This window comes from Crocodylus porosus, unplaced genomic scaffold (genome assembly GCF_001723895.1).
Source record: "Crocodylus porosus isolate Cpor-Errol unplaced genomic scaffold, CroPor_comp1, whole genome shotgun sequence".
Taxonomy (NCBI): Eukaryota; Metazoa; Chordata; order Crocodylia; family Crocodylidae; genus Crocodylus; species Crocodylus porosus.
The window spans coordinates 64,400,804-64,419,264 of NW_017728886.1; the positions used below are offsets into that span (position 1 = coordinate 64,400,804).

At 41.1% G+C, this 18,461-nt stretch overlaps 1 protein-coding gene across 13 annotated transcripts in view; it reads right to left on the reverse strand.

Annotated features, from left to right (window-relative positions):
- Positions 1 to 18,461, reverse strand: part of SATB1 (SATB homeobox 1) — a 109,318-nt gene that overhangs the window by 29,827 nt on the left and 61,030 nt on the right. For 11 of the 13 annotated variants that reach the window (XM_019535756.1, XM_019535825.1, XM_019535817.1 and 8 more), the window contains 3 exons: positions 14,147 to 14,359; positions 3,816 to 3,971; positions 3,145 to 3,261 (listed from right to left, as the gene is read on the reverse strand). In XM_019535756.1, the coding sequence (XP_019391301.1) occupies positions 3,145 to 3,261; positions 3,816 to 3,971; positions 14,147 to 14,359 (486 nt within the window). The remainder of the gene's footprint in view (positions 1 to 3,144; positions 3,262 to 3,815; positions 3,972 to 14,146; positions 14,360 to 18,461) is intronic. The other 2 variants (XM_019535834.1, XM_019535813.1) reach the window with 2 other exon arrangements.

Genomic DNA, 18,461 nt, shown 5'->3' on the forward strand with positions numbered 1-18,461 from the left:
CATGACAGAATTTTACATTCCATGGGAGATTATAGTGGCCTGATGTATGACGCACTGAGTACAGTGCTAACATAAACAATTCAGTTTAATGTTTAAACAGCACTTGGTGTTTAGAATCCCACAATAAAAGAAACATATTATTGTAGAAATTATCACTTTGACAGTGATTGAAGGGTAGGCAGGCATGTGGCCTATAAAGCTATAATTTTTACAGTCCACAGCTTGAGTTTAATCATTTTGATAAAACATTTCCAAAATATCCCTTTAAGTATTCTTTAAAGCATGTAACTTAAGAGAGAACATCCTTTCTTTACAATGAAACATAGCAAGTCCTGAATGTAAACACTGTCAAAGTTCAAACATTTTAAAAGAAGTTGCACTGCAATATTGATAACTCAAATAATCATTCATAAATCTTACCCTATTTTATCAGCAATATAATAATTAAAAAAAAGAACAGCAGACTTAAATAAAATACAATAAAAAAAATCTGACATACTGGGATGAGATACATCTATATCTTCTCTTTACATTTCTTTGGAAGGTTGGCAACAGGACAGCGCTACACTCATTTTACATCTGCAGTGTTGTTTACTGGGTACACCGTCATTTGAATTTTGGTTCTGAATACACTAAAGCAGTTTGAAAGAAGCCTGCTTGAACTTACATAGTGAAATTTGCTACCTTATTGCTCTGAAATAAGCAACCTTCATTTTGCTTTAGAAATATGGGTTTCTTCATTTGCTATTTTCTGCTTAAAAAAACAAAACAAAAAAGAATCTGTACCACACAGTTGCATGCCTGTTTCCCAAAGGTTCATTTCTGACACTTCTTTAGCAGCTGAAAGGTCTGGACTAACCATCCTCCAAAAATGAAATCCTGACTTCTCTAGTTAAAGAACCTGTTATTATCAAAACTAAAGCCACACAGTGCTGCAGCATTATATATAGCTCACAGCATTTACTCATTCACAACAGCTATGAATTAGTGGAACTGATATTTTTTGAGCCTGGTAGGTTCAGACCTTTTGGCAGACAAGGATATCTCATTGATGGGCATAGTGGCCATGTCCAGACATGCATGGAAGTTTGGTTCCCCAGGTCCAAACAGCGATGGCGCACCTTGTGCTGCCGCGACTTGTCCCCGGGAAATGCCCATGCCATGAGTGCTCTGGTGCACGACAAGTTACCCCGGGTGGGGTAGGGGAGGCTGGGACCAGCATTGGGCTGGCCCCAGCAGCCTTAACTGGGGTCCTGGGGGCTCCCGCAGTTGCAGCAGTGGCAATACTGTTGCATGGACCTTGGCCAGCATTGGAATTCAGCTCCAGCTAGCCAGGCTTAAAGGGGTATCTAGCCTAAGACTTCCCTGTCCAGAAGATCTTACAATACAATAATAAAAGGGGAAATGAAATCTAAAAAATTTAAGTGCTCAAGATCAAAAAGAAGGTCAGTGGCAGTGCTGGGAGTAAACACAGTGCAAAGCCAGTGTCCCATATGACTTCATTCATTCACATACATGCTCCAGATAAATACCTTCTTTCCTATTCTGTGCTTTCTATTTAGACCTGTTCACTCCATACACATTCTGCATAAAAATATCCCCAGCGGGGTCCCACATAATTTATGGGCAGTTCTAAATTGATCTTAATATATACCATTTACTTGAGGGCAGGCAATTATTTCAGCTAGAGGGCTGCTTCATGAGTTTTGGTGAGCTGTTGAGGGCTGAAAGGGTAGCCCTGCTCCTTTATAGGTGCCCCACCCCCTGGTCACCATCTAGGGACCAGATGTCCCACCCCAAACCCCTGACTTTTGTCACCGGAAGTCCCTGCCCTTGCCCCAGAAGTACTCCTTTTGGGAAGGGGGTTTGCCATCTTGGACCCAAGAAAAAAAAGGAAAAAAAGCCCCAAATCATATACTAAAATTCTAACATCCAAAATAACACAGGTTAGTATTATTCTTAAAAGATGTTTTTTCCTGATTTGTATGTGTTTGCATCGTGTATATAGAGGTGATTGCATAACAGCTCAAAATGAAGTCTTATGCTAGTATATTACAGGGTGGTGGGTGTGAAGGTATGTGTGGATGTGGATGGGTATGTGGTTTGTGGGCAGTGTGGAAGGGGAGGGTGACTGCAGGTGTGTGTGGGGGGTTGTGGGTATGGTGGGCTTTGTCCTGGTAGTAGTGAGCGGGGCTCCCCCCAGAGACCCATGGGGTGTGTGTGTGGGAAGGTGCGTGTGAGGATGTGGTGTTTGTGAGGTGTGTGACTGTGTCAGGGAGTGTGGTTGTGGAGGGGGGTTTGTGGGTATGGTGGGGTGTGCATGGGAGCCCCCAGCATGCATCCCCCCACAGTCGGTCAGCACCTGCCCCTGCCCCACAACAGCCTGGAGCCTGTGTGGCCTGCAGCAACTCTCCATGACTGCCAGCAGCATGCAGCCCCAGCGCACCCTGTGCCTGCTCCAGACTGACCCCAGCAGGAATGGATCAGCCACACGTGTGCACAGCCCTGACCCAGCTCCCCACCTGCTCCTCACAGCCTGCCTGTGGCAAGTCCTGCCCCCCCGGGCATGCAGTGGGGCTGCAGTGGTTCCACGCTGGACTCCCTTTCTAGGCTGCCTGGTACTTCCTGCGGCAGCCGTGCAGAGCCTGCACTAGGCTGCACTGAGCTCTCTCTGTTGCCTCTAGGCTGCCCCAAAGGGCAATGGGGGCAGTGCAGAGGAGATGCAGGGCAGTGCTGAGGGAGGGGCTGCTGTTCTGCCATGCCAAGCACACTTCTGCCCCACTGGTGCTGCTGTTGCTACAGCTGTTCAATGTGAGCAGACAAGTCTGCAGCAGGCATGGAGCAGGTTGGGGTAGTGCATGGGTCCCTGCCAGTACAGCAGGGCTGGGGCCAACAGTTGCTGTCTCCTGGGCTGCCTTTAAAGGCAGTTCAGCACAGAACTGTCCTAGCCCCCCGTGTGCCAGGGGGTGGCAGGACACATCACCACAGGATGATGCCTGGACCAGGCAGGATCAAGGGGCCTGCCATGGACTGGACAAAGCCCCTCCACAGGCCGAATCTGGCCCATGCACCGTATTTTCCCCACCCCTGACTTACTTTGATACAGGGGCTTGCAACAAATCCACTTTGACCAACTTAATTTACCTTCTGGTGCTGGGGAAGAACTCTCCTCCATCCATTTGAGTGTAGTGTTATGCATACGGGTGGGTTCTTCCTTGTTGGAACTTTCTTGAATGGGTTCCACTTCCCTGTCCCCTTGTTCTATAAGAGAATTATCTCTAGAATTTAGATGCCTTTGGTGCCTCTCTGAAATCAGGTCTGAGTATTAGCAAGACATGACACAGCCTTGTAAGGTTATTCCTCACTTGACTTAAATGTGTGCATGCCTGGCTAATCTGCCACAGTGTGCACTGCTCCATTTTTTTTTCTGCAGGGTTTTCTAATCCCTGGATATCCAGGGGTTAAAAAACCCTTCCACACTGCTTGCCTGCAGTGGGGAGAACTGAACATGTGGTATGTGACGCCATAGACATGTCTGCGGTGCCACATACCACATCACTGCACTCGTCTGGACATGGCCAATATGTTTTATGTAGCTGTTTTTTCAATTCTGGCAGAAAAAAAACATGGCCATAAGTTTACCTTAGGACTCGGTAATTAGGTGTAGATTGTCATACAATTCATGTAAATGGTTATATTATTCATGTGTTGCCATACTAACACAAACAACCACTGAATTCATATAGAAAACAGAAAAAAAAAATGCAAAAAACATGTATTAAAAGTGAAACTACCAATGACTTTTCAGTCCTTACCTGGCTTTTGGTTGCCGCAACCTTTGCAAATAGTGCTTGAGACACTTTAGCTCTCTTCATTTCCTGCTGAATCTCATCATAAATGGAAGCATTGATGTTCATGGTATTATTTTCTGTTTTTACATTCCTCTCTGTTGCAATGGTAGCTGTTTTGACCTAGAAAATATAATTTATGCAACTGTTATTTTTCTTTAGGTTAAGGTTACATACATTTTTTTTTAAGTAATGATCTCTCTCCACTGGACCCTTTCATTCAGACTTCTTTATATTTCCTTTCATGATACCTTTTCATTTCAACATTTCAGTGATTCAACATTATAAATTGTCTATGGTTCAGGTAACTGGGAATTAAGAAAATCCAGCATATGGGAACAGGTGAATGTTTTAGAAATATTTCAGTCACTGTCAGCTGACCACTATGAATTACAATGTCCTAAAACAAGTTAGTTGAAACCTGACAAATAGCTTCAAAGGGACTTGTGAGCGCTTTGCTTCTCTCAATTAAAGCAAAATTGTAACTTCAGTATAAAAGAATTACTAATGAAATCAAAAGGCAGCTGTCTCTTGATTGGTGCTCTATGTCCAGTATAGTCAATTGCATGAAGAGTGTAATGCAGTTGTCACTTTAGATTTAACCTTCTTCTTATGTTTCTCCTTAACTGTTTAATTATTTTTTAATTAAAAAAAAAAAAGGCAATTCAAATCTACTTATCCATGGAACCAGGATAGGACCTTCTCTGACTATCAGAAAGGCTAGCCATACTTTATTTGTGTACGTTTAAAACTGTCTTTTTCCCCCCCAATTACTTCATCTTTTTTGTAGTCCAGATATAAAAATTACTGTGTAGCGTGTGTGTGTGTGTATATATATATATGTATAAACAAACAGGACAAAAAAAGAAATTTCCATGTTACTACTCCTGTTTTTCCTTCATTTGTGCATTTAAGGCAGTCATAAAATATATATTGATAACAACTATTTGTATAGGGCAACATCATCTTTTCCTTATGAATAAAACATGTAGAAGGGTTGAAAGTAGAATATCATTGTTGATCATCCTTCAAGGGTAAGATTGCTTGTAGCACCCCTTTGAGGTACAGGCTGTGGGGGATGCTATTTGAAGTCTTCTGATATTGTAAGAAGCGCAAAGAAATCTAGCCTCACTACCTAAGGACAGTTCAAGCCCCTGAGGAGCTTCCAATTTTTTCCTGCCATTTAATGGTCTTGGAGTACATGAGAAATTTGATTTGGACTGAAGCCAAAAACCTCCAAGTAGATAAGGAAACACATACCCTTTCACTCATACTATCTCCCACTGAAGTCAGTGACAGTCTGTGTAGTCACAAGAAGTCTGTTCAGTTGCATCAGCTCACAGGAGGAACAGAGCCAGCCAGCATTACACCCGTGGGGATTTTACAGATCAGGGTAAAGAAGGGGATGATAACATGAAAAAATGCCCTTTTGATCCCATGCTGCATGAGCTCTCAAATGCTGCAGGGCCTCAGATGTACGAGTCAAAGGGCTGGGACACAGAGGGATAATGCAACTTGGGCTCAATTTTTTTTTTTCCAGAGGGCAAGTTTTGTGAACAATCCATAATTTATCCCTTCCAGAGTACTTTAAAGACATTCTGGTCCAGATGCTGTAACTGGTGAACACTCTCAGTGAAGATCTGCCTATCAGGCTTTTCGGTGGCAGTGCAAACACGTGCATATTGGCTGTAACTGGAGATACTGCTGCTAAGTAGTTCAGGAGCATGCCCCAGCGAGAGTGAGACACACATGTGCTTCTACTTGCCTTTTACTGGGAGGTACTTGCCTCCTACTGAGCTTTTCTCAGCATTCACAATACCAGATTATCAAGTACAAAAGTGAAAAGGGAAATAAGGTAAAAGGCCTAAATTAATCTGTACCTATAGGGTGACAGATTGAGAAGTAGAGCATTGCCTTCTTTTCAGAAGCACATTACATGTATTGAGAGTACAGCAAACGATGATCAGGTTATGACAGCAGCTGCTAATAAATGTTGGAGATGCCTGGCAATGGGCAGCATGAGCACAGCATGGATATTCATGCCTCACATTGCAGCAAGGGAAAACACATGTCCTGTGAGGCATTCGCACAGAACTAGCATTCGGCAGCAAGAACACATGCATGTTCTGAATAGTACGCAGTAAAATTATGTGAAAACTATGACAACCCTAATCAAGTTTAATTTTGGAACAAAGGGTACTTATTGAAAGGCCATGAAAAACTGATAACAGTGTGCATTATTGTTTAGTTTACAGTCTGCAAACTCAAGCTGACTTATGAATCAGAAACTTAGGAGGGAGCTTTTTGTGGTCTAAGCATCTGGGCTTAACTACTAGGTTTCCCTAGAACTACAGGTTCAGTTCTTATTAGAGCAGAGTCAGCCCTCACGCTTCTGAGTTATCAGCTGAGTTTCACTGGATGCATCTACACGAGATGCTACTGTGCATTTATTTAGTATTTGTATAATCAGTTACTGTGCAGTATCACTGGCCAACGTCTTTTTAGTGATGCTACTGCACAGTAGCCTAATAATATTGTGCAATAGCATCTTAGTACTGTTTGTACTATGATGCGCTACTGTGCAGTATTATTCAGCTACTGCATAGTTAGCGTCTTATGTAGATGCACCCATTAAGTCCACGATGTGGGGAGTCTTCACAAAAAAGGGGGTAAAAGCAGTCCTGATTATTTTACATTAAAACTACATTGCACGTTTTTTAAGAGGACAATGCATGCGCACTCACACACACACAAAACTTAAGAAAAAAAATATAATGAATACCCTTTTCTAGCCCGCTTGTTAAATATATGCGCAAATAAGGGGATATACTTAATGCAACTATTTGATAAACAATAGCTACTATGCCGACCTTTGTCTTGGTGGTGCAGATGTTCACTATTGGACTAATTCAAAACCCAACTGGATACTTGAGGACACTATTTTGTGGTCTAAAGTAGATCCTGTTGCTCAAACACATTTTAGTCCCATCAAAGCCCATTCCTCCAAAAAACATTGCATAGTTGACCAAATGCAAAAGAAGTTCCCTGGCTTCTCTAACCATTTCTCTTAAACATCAGTTGTAGCTAGGGCTGGATTAGATGGGCCATTGGTTTGCTCTGGTCTGATGAATATTATGTAACACTACTAATTAACCTTTTGGAGGATATTCATATGAAATATTTCATAATTTGTACAGCAAGCTTCTTGTCTTTTGTTGGAGTGTGACACTTATAAATCTATTCAGAAAAAGCTTTTATTAGGTTCAGTTCTTTTTTGAGAGACACATCTCATACTATAGTTGGAATTGGATTCGATGCAAAACTAAACTTCATCCTGGAGGGGGAAAAAATCTCTTTTGGAAAAGGGTTCTTTTTAAAAATAAGACAAAAAAACCTATCTATATTTTTCACTTACAAGAAAATCAAGATTGACATGTAACTAAATATCTCTTCATAATTTTAAACTGGGGAAGGGCAACAACTTTAAGGAGACACCACTACATTTAGTATCATGAGAATAAACTTCCCCTGCATCTTTGAGTCATTTCATAAATATTTGGGGAAATTAATCTCACCCTTCCCAGCTAGTCTGCCCAGATATATAACTCATCATGCAAGATGGATGAGAAGTTCTGGAATCATTCATTCTTCCTAAACAAAGCACAAGCTGTTGATGAAGGAATAACCAATCTGAACAGGTTTTTACAAACAGGGAAGCTCATATTTTTCCTAGGCAAAAATCGAAACAAAAATCTTTTATAACACATTCTCATAAGTACTGTTTTAGCTTAGGAACAAAAATCTTCTTTAATCCTGGTTTAGCTTTTAATATTACATTGTACATTAAAATTCATAAAGTAGTTCATTCCAGGCAAAACAAACTACTTTTCAGTTCTGCTCTGCAAATAGCACAGGAGGTATAATAAATGCTGTTGCTTTCAGAACTGCTTTTATCAGGACAAGGTTTACTACTCCATTATTACACTGGCACCTGGGAGAACAGTTATAGTTAAGTGTCAGTGTTTCCATTAACTCTCCTCCACAGTGGTTTTCTTAAGGGTGGAGGGCTACATTTAATATTTCGTCCATTTTGAGTTTCATGAAACTAGGCATATAGACTATCAATATAAATCAGATCCACCATTTTTTTTTAATTTCAAGACAGACCAAAAACTGTGAATTTTTACTGGTAGCTAAACAAGTTCAAGTGTGGATTTTTTTTGGTTTTGTTTTGTTTTTAAAGAATGCTAAGTACCCAATAGGTAAAATGGGAATCATGGGTTCGTCCATCTTTAAGAACCAGCAAAACTATGTCCTGTTCTGACCAAAAATTCAGGAGGGGCCTCTGATTTTTTGTGCTAAAGTTGAGACAGCTTTTACTTGATTTTCAGAAGCATGAAGGAATCCCAACCTCAGCTGAAATCAAAGGGAGTCCAGGAATGCTCAGTATTTCTGAAAACCAAGCATAAGGATATTTTTAAGTAAACCATCCAGAACAGTGAGACATTCGAGATCTGGAGGCAGATAGTGATAGAAGGCCTGAAAAGATATATTTTTTTTTGGGGGGTGCGGTGGGGTGGTGCTTCTAGGGCTCTGCAGTACTGGAGATTACTCTGTCTTTGGAGAGGGAGGCACTCACTCTATTAGGATTATTGGAGGCACCTAAAACTTGATCAGAATATTTTGAAATGGAAAATCTGCAGCTTAGATTAGCCAGACATGCACGCATTTAAGTCAAATGAGGAATAACTTTACAAGGGTCATTTCATGTCTTGCTACTTCTCAGTCCTGATTTCAGAGAGGCACCAAAGGAATCTAAATTCTAGAGAGAATTCTCTTATAGAACAAGGGGATGGGAAAGTGGGACCCATTCAAGAAAGTTCCAACAAAGAAGAACCCACCCAAGAAGAACCCACCCGTATGCATAATGCTACACACATGGATGGAAGGAGAGTTCTTCCCCAGCACCAGAAGGTAAATTAAGTTGGTCAGAGTGGGTTCATTTGTTGCAACCTATATCCAAGTAAATGGTATATACTCATCCTTTATGTCAGTTTAGAACTGCCCATAAACTATGTGGGACCCTGCTGGGGAGATTTTTATGCAGAATGTGTATGGAATGAACAGGTCTGAATAGAAAGCACAGAGGAGGAAAAAAGGAATTTATCTGGAGCATGTACGTGAATGGATGAAGTCATACAGGACGCTGGCTTTGCACAGGGTTTACTCCCAGCTCTGCCAGTGATCTGCTTCTTGATCTTGAGCACTTTAATTTCCTGGGCTTCATTTCACCTCTTAATATTTTATTGTAAGATCTTCTGGTCAGGGAAGTCCTAAGCTAGGCAGCCTTTTAAGCATTACAGTGATAAGATAACCTTAATACTACACCCCTTGATAGAACTTATTGTGTATATTTCTACCCCAGTCAGCAGTAAGTTGAACAATTTTCAATTGCAAACTCTTATGTGTATTGCAAACTCTTATGTGTATCATCTCCTTTGTTTCAAACTGCCTTACAGAGCGGCCACATCTACACGAGACACTGCTTGTACAGTTGTTACTCTGCAGTCACGGACTCAGAAGTTTAGGGCTGGAAGGGACCTAGTGAGATCATTGGACCCAGCCTCCCTGCTCTGGGCATGAAAGACTGCTGGGGTCAAATAACCCCAGCAAGGTGTGTGTCCAATCTCCTTCTGTGCCTGCACTCCCCTTCTCCCTGCTGGGAGTCTATTCTAGAGTCTAGTCACATGAACCACGAAGATGTTTTTCCTTCTATCCAGTCTGAATCTTTTGTCCAGGTGTTTATGACCATTGCTCCTGATTTTCTCCTGGGGCGCTTTGGTGAATAGTTGTTCACCTAGCCCCTGATGCTCACCCCTGATGTATTTGTAAGCTGCCACCAAATCCCCCCTAAGTCTTCTCTTTTCTAGGCTGAACAGTCCCACATCCATCACCCTTTCCTCATATGGCTTGCTCTTCAGGCCTCTAATCATACAACTGGCTCTTCTCTGGACTCTCTCAAGCTTTTCCACATCCTTCTTGAAGTGTGGTGCCCAGAACTGGATGCTGTACTCCAGCTGCAGCCTCACCAATGCTGAGGAGAGTGGGAGAATAACTTCCTTAGTTTTGCTTGAGAGGCATCAGTTGATGCATGCCAGCATACTGTTTGCTCTGCTAACTGTAGCATCACACTGGTGGCTCATATTCATTTTACGGTTAATTATGAGCCCTAGGTCCCTTTCAGATGTGGTGCTAGCTAGCATCGCAAAAGCCTGCAAGTTTTCATGAACTTTTCCTCCTTAGATGGAACACTTTACATTTCTCACTGTTGAACAGCATCTGGTTCTGGTCCGCCCATCTAACTAATCTGTCTAGGTCCATGTGGATCATCATCCTACCCTGATGTGTGACTGCACTTCCCCACAGCTTAGTGTCATTGGCAAACTTTGCCAGTGTGCTTTTCACCCGCACATCCAGATCATTGATGAAGATATTAAAAAGTACTGGTCCAACTGCTGAACCCTGGGGGACCCCACTGGCTACCTTTCACCAGGTCGACACAGATCCATGTATTAGTATTCTCTGGGTCTGACCCTGCAGTCAATTTTCCACCCATCTGACCACTGAATTGTTGAGCCCATAAATCCCCTAGTTTAACCTTGAGAGTCTCATGGGACACCAAGTCAAAGGCCTTCCTAAAGTCCAAGTAAATAATGTCAACCTCGTTTCCCTTATCCAGGTGGTGAGTAACCTGGTCGTAGAAGGAGGTGAGGTTAGTCAGTCATGACCTACCCGTGAGAAAACCGTGCTGGCTGTCGCTCAGAATTTTGCCTTCTACTAGCTTATTGCATAAACAAGTATATTAGTTTATATTTATTAGTATAAGCAAGTACTAAATGACTGTGCAGTAACCAGAGTTACTGCACAGTAGCACTGCTGAATGGCTTTTTTGTGATGCTGACTGCACAGTAACTCGTGACTACTGTGCAGTAGCATTGCATTGCACGTCCTGCCGCATGATGTTACTGTGCAGTAGTCATGAACTACTGTGCTGTCAGTGTCTCATGTAGACATGGCCAGCTTGTCCAGCTTAGAGTGCCACAGGTGTATTCTTTTACATCAGGCATTAGAATGCAGACTCATGATTTTGAATATCGTTTTTTTTTTTCTTGTTTCTCAGAAAGGGGAAAAAGGGTGAGGGGGATGAAAGCTCGTTAAAATTGTTCAAGAAAGAGTTGGAAACAATCCAGATACAACAGCTCAAGTAGTAACTAGTCAAAATAAGAAAAATTCAGCATAGTTCCTCCTAGCTCAGGCACAAGGGTTTGTACTTGGCGAGTTCTTAGTATCCTATTAGACTTGCAGGGTTATGCTTTGATTTTCACATGCAGTGCTATGCATAATTCACACTCAACAAGCCCAGCCACTAATTGGTTAAGTTTGCTTTGTCTGGCCACCAGTTGGCAATACAAAAATGCAAAATAGATCCCTTTCAGGATGTTTATTTTCACATCCTTCCGAAACTGATAACTTGCAATTGCAAAATAATCCTTCATGTGTGGCATATTAGTTCCCATTTTTCATGGTTTCATATCTTAATTGTTTCAGATCTTACTGGTTTCAAGATTAGCGTCAAATGTTTCCCTTTTGTGTAAATTCTATTGTCAGGCTAGATGGCCATTTTATTTTTAAACAATAACTCAAAAGTTCACTACTGAATCAGCAAAATATTAACTTTGTCATTGTATAGCGATTTCTTTTTTGTTGGAGTTAAATTTCTCATCGTTAGAAAGGATATTAACTGAAATGTGCTTTATTTAATAACCAAAACTCAGTAAAACTGGACAAAAAAAATTTAAATGAGAAATAATGTTGTTACTGGTGTGTTGCATCTGGTAAGAGCATCACAATTCTTCAGTAATATTATTTTTAACACAACTTACAGGATTTATATTTTCCAGTACAATTACCAGGGTAATTTTATCAGCATTTCTAGGAACAGGAATAATACTGTTTCATGCAAACATAAGACTTTTCATTTTTGAAGTGAGGGATGGCAACATCCCTATGAGGCAGTTAGTAAATGTTATGCATGCTTACAGATGACGAACTGAGGCATAGTGTGAAAGTGACCCAAGATCAAAGAGGAGGCAAAGAGCACTCAGAATTACAACTGAGACATTACTGTATCCTGGGCACTAGACCAGAGCTCTCTCATAGCTAAAACTAAAAATCTGTTTTGTAGTAGGATACAGTTGAATTTTACAGTTGGAAACATAGCTGCTGATTTATTTTATTATATGAGGCACAGACAACCCATGAGCAATTTCCCTTTTTATATAGTGTATTGCTGCTTTTTTTAAAAATCTGCTCCTTTAAAATGACTAGGTTATTTGTACCACCAATTCCCAATGAACGTTAATATGCAAGCATTTTCAAGACAGTATAGGTAGGTACTGAATATGGTAACAAGAATACCTTGGTAAATGACTGTACTTTAGACTTGCAGTATGTAATGTGTGCACAGAACTATATTCACTTTTTAAAAGGAAAAAAATACAAGTCTTTTGAAGGCAGTTGAAGTACCTATAACAGTTTAAATCAGAAAAGGCGAGTTAAGCCTGAGGCTGTTTGATTTAACATTCTACCTGTAGGTACTGAAGTTAACCTGTTTCTGAAATCAAGTGGCCCAAGACCACTTGAGACAGAAAGAAGCATTACCTTGGCCGAAGGAGATAAGACTCAATTCTAACATACCTCTGAATTGCCTACTTTTTGGGGGTAGCTATGAATGTTAAAACCACACTCAAATGTTATTTTAACAGTTATCTGTATTTAACTATTCTTCCACTAAAACATCACTATGTAAATAGACCCTCATCCCTTTATCTTGACAACTATCTATAGTGGACTTCACAGACTAAACTCCATTTATGATAACAAAACTAGACCATTAGCACAGTCTGTTCCCTTCTGCTACAGAAATTTCCTCTTCTCGTGCAATGTATTGCAGCAGATCAGAAGCTATCTCCTGTCTTCCTTCTCTCTCACACACAGATTTGTTATTTACCACTTTGAGCAGGATCTTCTGCATTCGTTATCTAAAAAAAATTACAAAATCAGAGTCTGCTGATAGCGTACTATACCGAAAATGGGTACAATATGTAGAAATCCACGTGAATGAGTCAGATCAGTCAGTGGTACTCAGTGCTCATGCATTTGGCCACAATTCTCATGACCCCAAAGCTTCCTTCCATATAATTAATTGATTCTCTATATACAACATGTTTGGCACTACATATATTTGTTTGTAACTATGTTTTTCTTATTCTAGCAGTGGTATAAACTTTGAGTTACAGCAGTAGAGGACATTTCAGCAGACACCGTTTTAGTAGTATTTCATCTTGCAGGGGCTTTTCTTCCTTGTGGAAACCAGTGCAATCCTATGACCCTACACTATACTCCTTGCGCTCCCAAACCACCACTTTTTAATGTTTGTTTGACAGGTGGAAAAAAAAAAAAAAAAGCCTCTGGAGACCCATCAGACAAACCCTTCATTATGTGAGGAGCACTTACTCAAACAAGCAGTCCCACAGGATTTCATTTAAAAATCAATACGAGTTTACTAGGGGTTGAGTAAGGGCTTCATGATGTTACCATAAGCACCAATCCTTCAGAAGGGATATTGTGAAGAAGACCTTTATGTCCATGTGGAGTCAATGAACAGATACCACAAGGACTTACTTCTGCAGGAAGTTGGAAAAAATTAATATTTTGACCTATAAAGAGAATTTCCACAGGAAATCTCTCTCCCAATTTTTCAGTTTTGTTTTACTCATTTCTGGTTTTGTAGCACAATACTACGTGCTCAGCAGGGCAGGAACTACAGGCCTACTGCTGCTCCCGCTGAAGTCAGGTCCTTTGCAGTACCTGTAATATTCACTACAGTCCAAAATTTATAAAAGCAACACAGATAAAAGTTAGAATAATCCAGGGGCATATTAAGCTCATGCTGCACTAAAATAACCAGAGAAATTACAATTTACCTATGAGCACATTACTAATACTCATTTTAAAATTAGGAGAAATAATGTAATTCTCTGAAATTTTAAATAGGGGTTAAGAAATAAATATTGTTAGATATATTTTTCCAAAATTTAATTTGTGACGTGCACTAAAATGAATTATTCAATTGCATTTTTAAAAAATAAATTGCACTGAGCAGCACTTTTTTTTTTTAAAGGGACAGGCAGTGGGATACTGAGAAGCACAATGAACAGACATAGAAAGCAGTTTACTTGTGGAGGACGGTTAGGCGGTGTGCTTATGAGAGGTGCTGGGCCCATGGCAGAGGCTGCATTCAAGCTCCTTTCCCTTTCGTCCTGGTAAATTCGATCTCGTTCAGCTTCTGGCAGCTGCAAGAAGTTCTGCATAGCCCGAAGGTTTACCAGTAAGGACTGCGAGGCAGTCTTGGGATCCTCTTCCTTTCGGAGGATTTCTGAAAGCAAGCCCTGTGGGGGTGGGAAGACAGATGCTGAAGAGTTAGCCTGTGCGAGCTTCGGAAAAATGTGCTCTGCAAAGCCATTCTTAATCTTTCCTTTTTTTACTTTCCACTGAGTTTAAAACATCCAGTCAAATGTATCTGCTCTGCATAGGAATATATTAATGACAATTTAGGTAGTGGAGAAGAGAGCCTCAATTGTATTCTTAATTTTATTAAGCATCTGCTTTACATACAACATAAACGGAATCTGCTTAATTGGTCTCTTTCCTTTTACTAGCTTAACTTGCCATGAAATCTTTCACAGTCAGACAATCACAAGAAGTTAAGAATAAGTGAAATTCACATAGAGCAATGGCATTAGATTATGTAGTTCTCATGCCAGCTAGACAAAGACTGCAGTTCACTCTAGAGCAATGGAAAGCTACTTCTAGAAACTCAGGCAATGCTTTGAAAGACAGTGATATTTGAAAACTAATCTCAATGGATTAACAAATAATGCTTCTAAAGTATTGGTTACTGATGAAGATTCATAGTTTATTATATGTCAACATTTCCCTCCCAAATAATAAAAAACCCCCATAACCACCATAAAGTGGACTTTTTGATTTAATATATGGAAAAATGAACTAACGGAAGTCTACTATGTGCAGTAGGTATTGTTGAAACCACGATCCTTTCAGAACTTTAGTGAAGAAAGGAGAAATTTCCTGGAGAAATGTTTTAGCATTAAGGGAGGCTAAGGTGGGCATGGTTGTGTGAGGAGTTTTGTAGTGGTTGTTTAAAACAGCATGTGGTATGTGGATTGCAATGAGGATGAGGAAACTTTCCTGAGTGCTTGCAGTGCAACTGACAAACCAAGCGAGATGAGGGTCTGTTGGTGCACACATTGCTAGCTTTGCTACCATTGTCAATGTTAGGAAAAGCAACGTCTCTTTTTCTTCCCTAATCCTCTGACCCATATCTTCTTAATGGAAGATCAGACTGCTTCCAAAAAGGTGTCTGATTTATTAGTGTCTTATGGTCACCTATGTAACCGTTTCATCAAACAGCTTCAGCATTTGGGTTCGATCTGCTCAATCCACCAATAGTATCAACCAATGCTTCCGTGTCTTAGTTTTCAAAGTTCATCAAACATATGACATTAGAGCCTAAGAAATTTAACGTCTTAAGGTGAGATTTTAGACCAAAGGACAAAAGCAATACAGGGGATGTAAAATAGGAAGGTGATGGAAAGCTCAAGGATAGGTAGGAAGCAGACTGTGGGAGCAGTGATAAGATTTCCAGCCACTAGCTCAACTGACAACACACTGGTTCCAGTAAAGCAATTTGTGCTAGGGACAGACATTACACACAAAACAGTTTAAGTGATCAGAAACTGGTTTAAATCTGTAACGGAACATAAGTTAAGTGCACATAAACCAGTTTCAAAATGGCAGAAACTGGTTTAAGATAAACCTGGTTGAATATAGTATCAGACTTAACTGATTTGGGTTAAACCAGTTTATGCAATGTCGGTCTCACACCCCTTCCTGGTTTAAGTTAAACCAGAGTCCTCCAGGATCGTTTTGTAGCCCTGGGCTGGGCTGCACTGGGCTGTGTTGTCTACTCCAGAGAACAGGGCTGGCCCCACCCCTCTGCTCCCTAGCCAGAGCTGACAGACTGCAGGCACAGTAGGGTCTGCCTGGCTCCCCCTGCCTGGCCCCCTCCTCGCCACTAAAGTAGGGATCCCCACCCCCACCATATCCTACAGCACAGGCTCCAACCCCACAGACTCTAGGCATGTGGTATGCTATCTAATGCTGAGAGAAGTAGAGGGTGTGTGTGTGTGTGTGCACGTGTGCGCGCACGCATACACGCGTGTCCAATTTCATTGAGATAGGAAGACAGAACAGTGTCCACTTAAGCTTTTTAGAGCTAATCAGCAGGTCAGCTGGCACTGTCCCCTCCTTCCTTGGAAAAAGCTGTTTAAGAAGAGCTTGAATTAATGAGAGGATTTTGTTTTGTTGATGGGCTGATAAACAATGTGTTATCTCCCTGTTGGCTCCCTCACTTGTCAGGTTTGCAGACAGCATGAAGCAGCAGAGAGACTGAGATTGAAAAGCTCAGCATCATCAACAGATGCATACAATGCACACATCACTTTTGCCTCAGAGTGCTAGCTGGGGGCTGGTAACACTTTGGACCTTCAGCAGAGAGAGGGGAAAAGACTGGGACGGTGCACACAGGGTGGGGGTTTAAACCTCTCCCTAATCAGAGGTCCTGCCAGGGCCTGGCCATGCCCCACCTCAGCTCACCACTGTGGAAGTGGAGGGCGGGCTGCTCTAGTATCCCCTAGCATCTAGCCTGAGCCACTTCAGGCATGTGCCTGTATTTCCTCAATCCAGAGGGAATGTCTGTACAGTTGCAAACTGATTCAATCTAAACAGGTTTGACTAATCTGCAAAGATTGAATCAACTCAGGCTCAGGCTTTTTGAATGTCTGGTCCCTAGCCTTGGAGTTGATCCTCAACAGCTCCCAACCCCAAAGAACACCATGTAGAATTTCTCTCATCCCTGACCCTTTCACCCCACAGGCTTTGGAGTGTGTGTGCGTGTGGGGGGTTTGTAAAAATTTGGCAGCGTCTACCACTGGGGTTCCCAAAACTGTGGTACATGTACCCCTGGGGGTATGCAAGACATCTCTGGGGGGTACACAGGAGAAGTTATGTAATGGTAGATTTAATTTTCATTATAATAATTGGCATTCAGGGCTTAAAATATAAAATGTATGCTGGTAGTGGTACATGGGCACCTGGTAAATCTGGAAGCAGGAACACACTAAGAAAAAGTTTGGGAACCTCTGGTCTACCACTAAGGTAGAAAGTCAAATTATGGGCAATGATTTTGGCCAGGTTATAGGAATATTATTTTTGATGTTTGGACTCAAGAACACCCTTTGCTAAAAGTGTAAGAACTTTCCATTTGTCAATTTGCTAAAAATCACTGGATTCTTTGAAAACGAAACAAAACCAAAAAACCCCACTGCTCTGAATGCCTGTTAGCAGTGGGTCCCCTCCCCAGTACTTGAAGGATTTTTAAAAAAGGTTTAGTTGCTATTGTTGTTTATCTAGATACAGCCATTTTCAGCACACAAAGTGTGCTTGAGATGCTCATATATGCTTTCTGCAACTGCCCTGAAAAGGAGCATACGCATGATAAATAAAGCGTGATATTAGTGAATTAGCCAGGAGTACGACACAAAACTTGCAGCTGACAATTCCTTGTCAACAAAGGGTCAGTCATATTACTACAGAAGTTGTATCTTCTGAGGCAATAAGTATCATAAACTGAAATTTTTAGGCATAATCTAGCCAAGAAAATATTTGTTCACATAGCTATACTGGTAAACTCTCCTGGCATAGCTGCAGCTTATACTAGCTGAAGAATGACTATTGCTGGCAAAACTTATGATACCTTATGCTTCCTGAAGTCTCCTCATACCATCTGATGAAGTAAGATGCTGTTTACAAAAGCTTAAGCATCTCTAATTTAGTCTATAAGGTGCAAATCTACCCTGCTTTCTACCAAAATAAGCTATACAAACAGAGCCTTTAGTCAATAAAAAAGTTTCTTCATGAAGACTCTGAGTGGTTATAAAAAAAAGGATCAAAAAACCCAACACACAGACACACACACACTCTCTCTCTCTCTCTCACTCAATACTATTGAACTGTTAAAACTGGTAAGCATAGGTTTTTAAGTATATGTCTTTAGCATTGGTTGTGAAGACACCAGTTAACACAGGTGTCCAGGAATTTCCAGCCTCAGGTCATATGAATACAGACATATTAACAGTGTGTATGTGCATGTGTGGGGGGCAGGGTGGGGGGAAGAGAAGAGGGGAGCACTGTCCCACAGCCTGACTCCATAATACATGGCTTTAGCTTGTGTTACTAGTATTTTTCTTTTCTGAGCACTTCAACATTTTGTCATATCCTTTTTAGCTGAATTTTAACCAGCAAAATCCAGAAATGTGCATCAAACCCAGCACTTTGACAGAGGGTTACCATTAATCTAACATATTTTAAATACTTTGTCAAGATGCAATTCTTGGTGTGCTCTCCTGACAG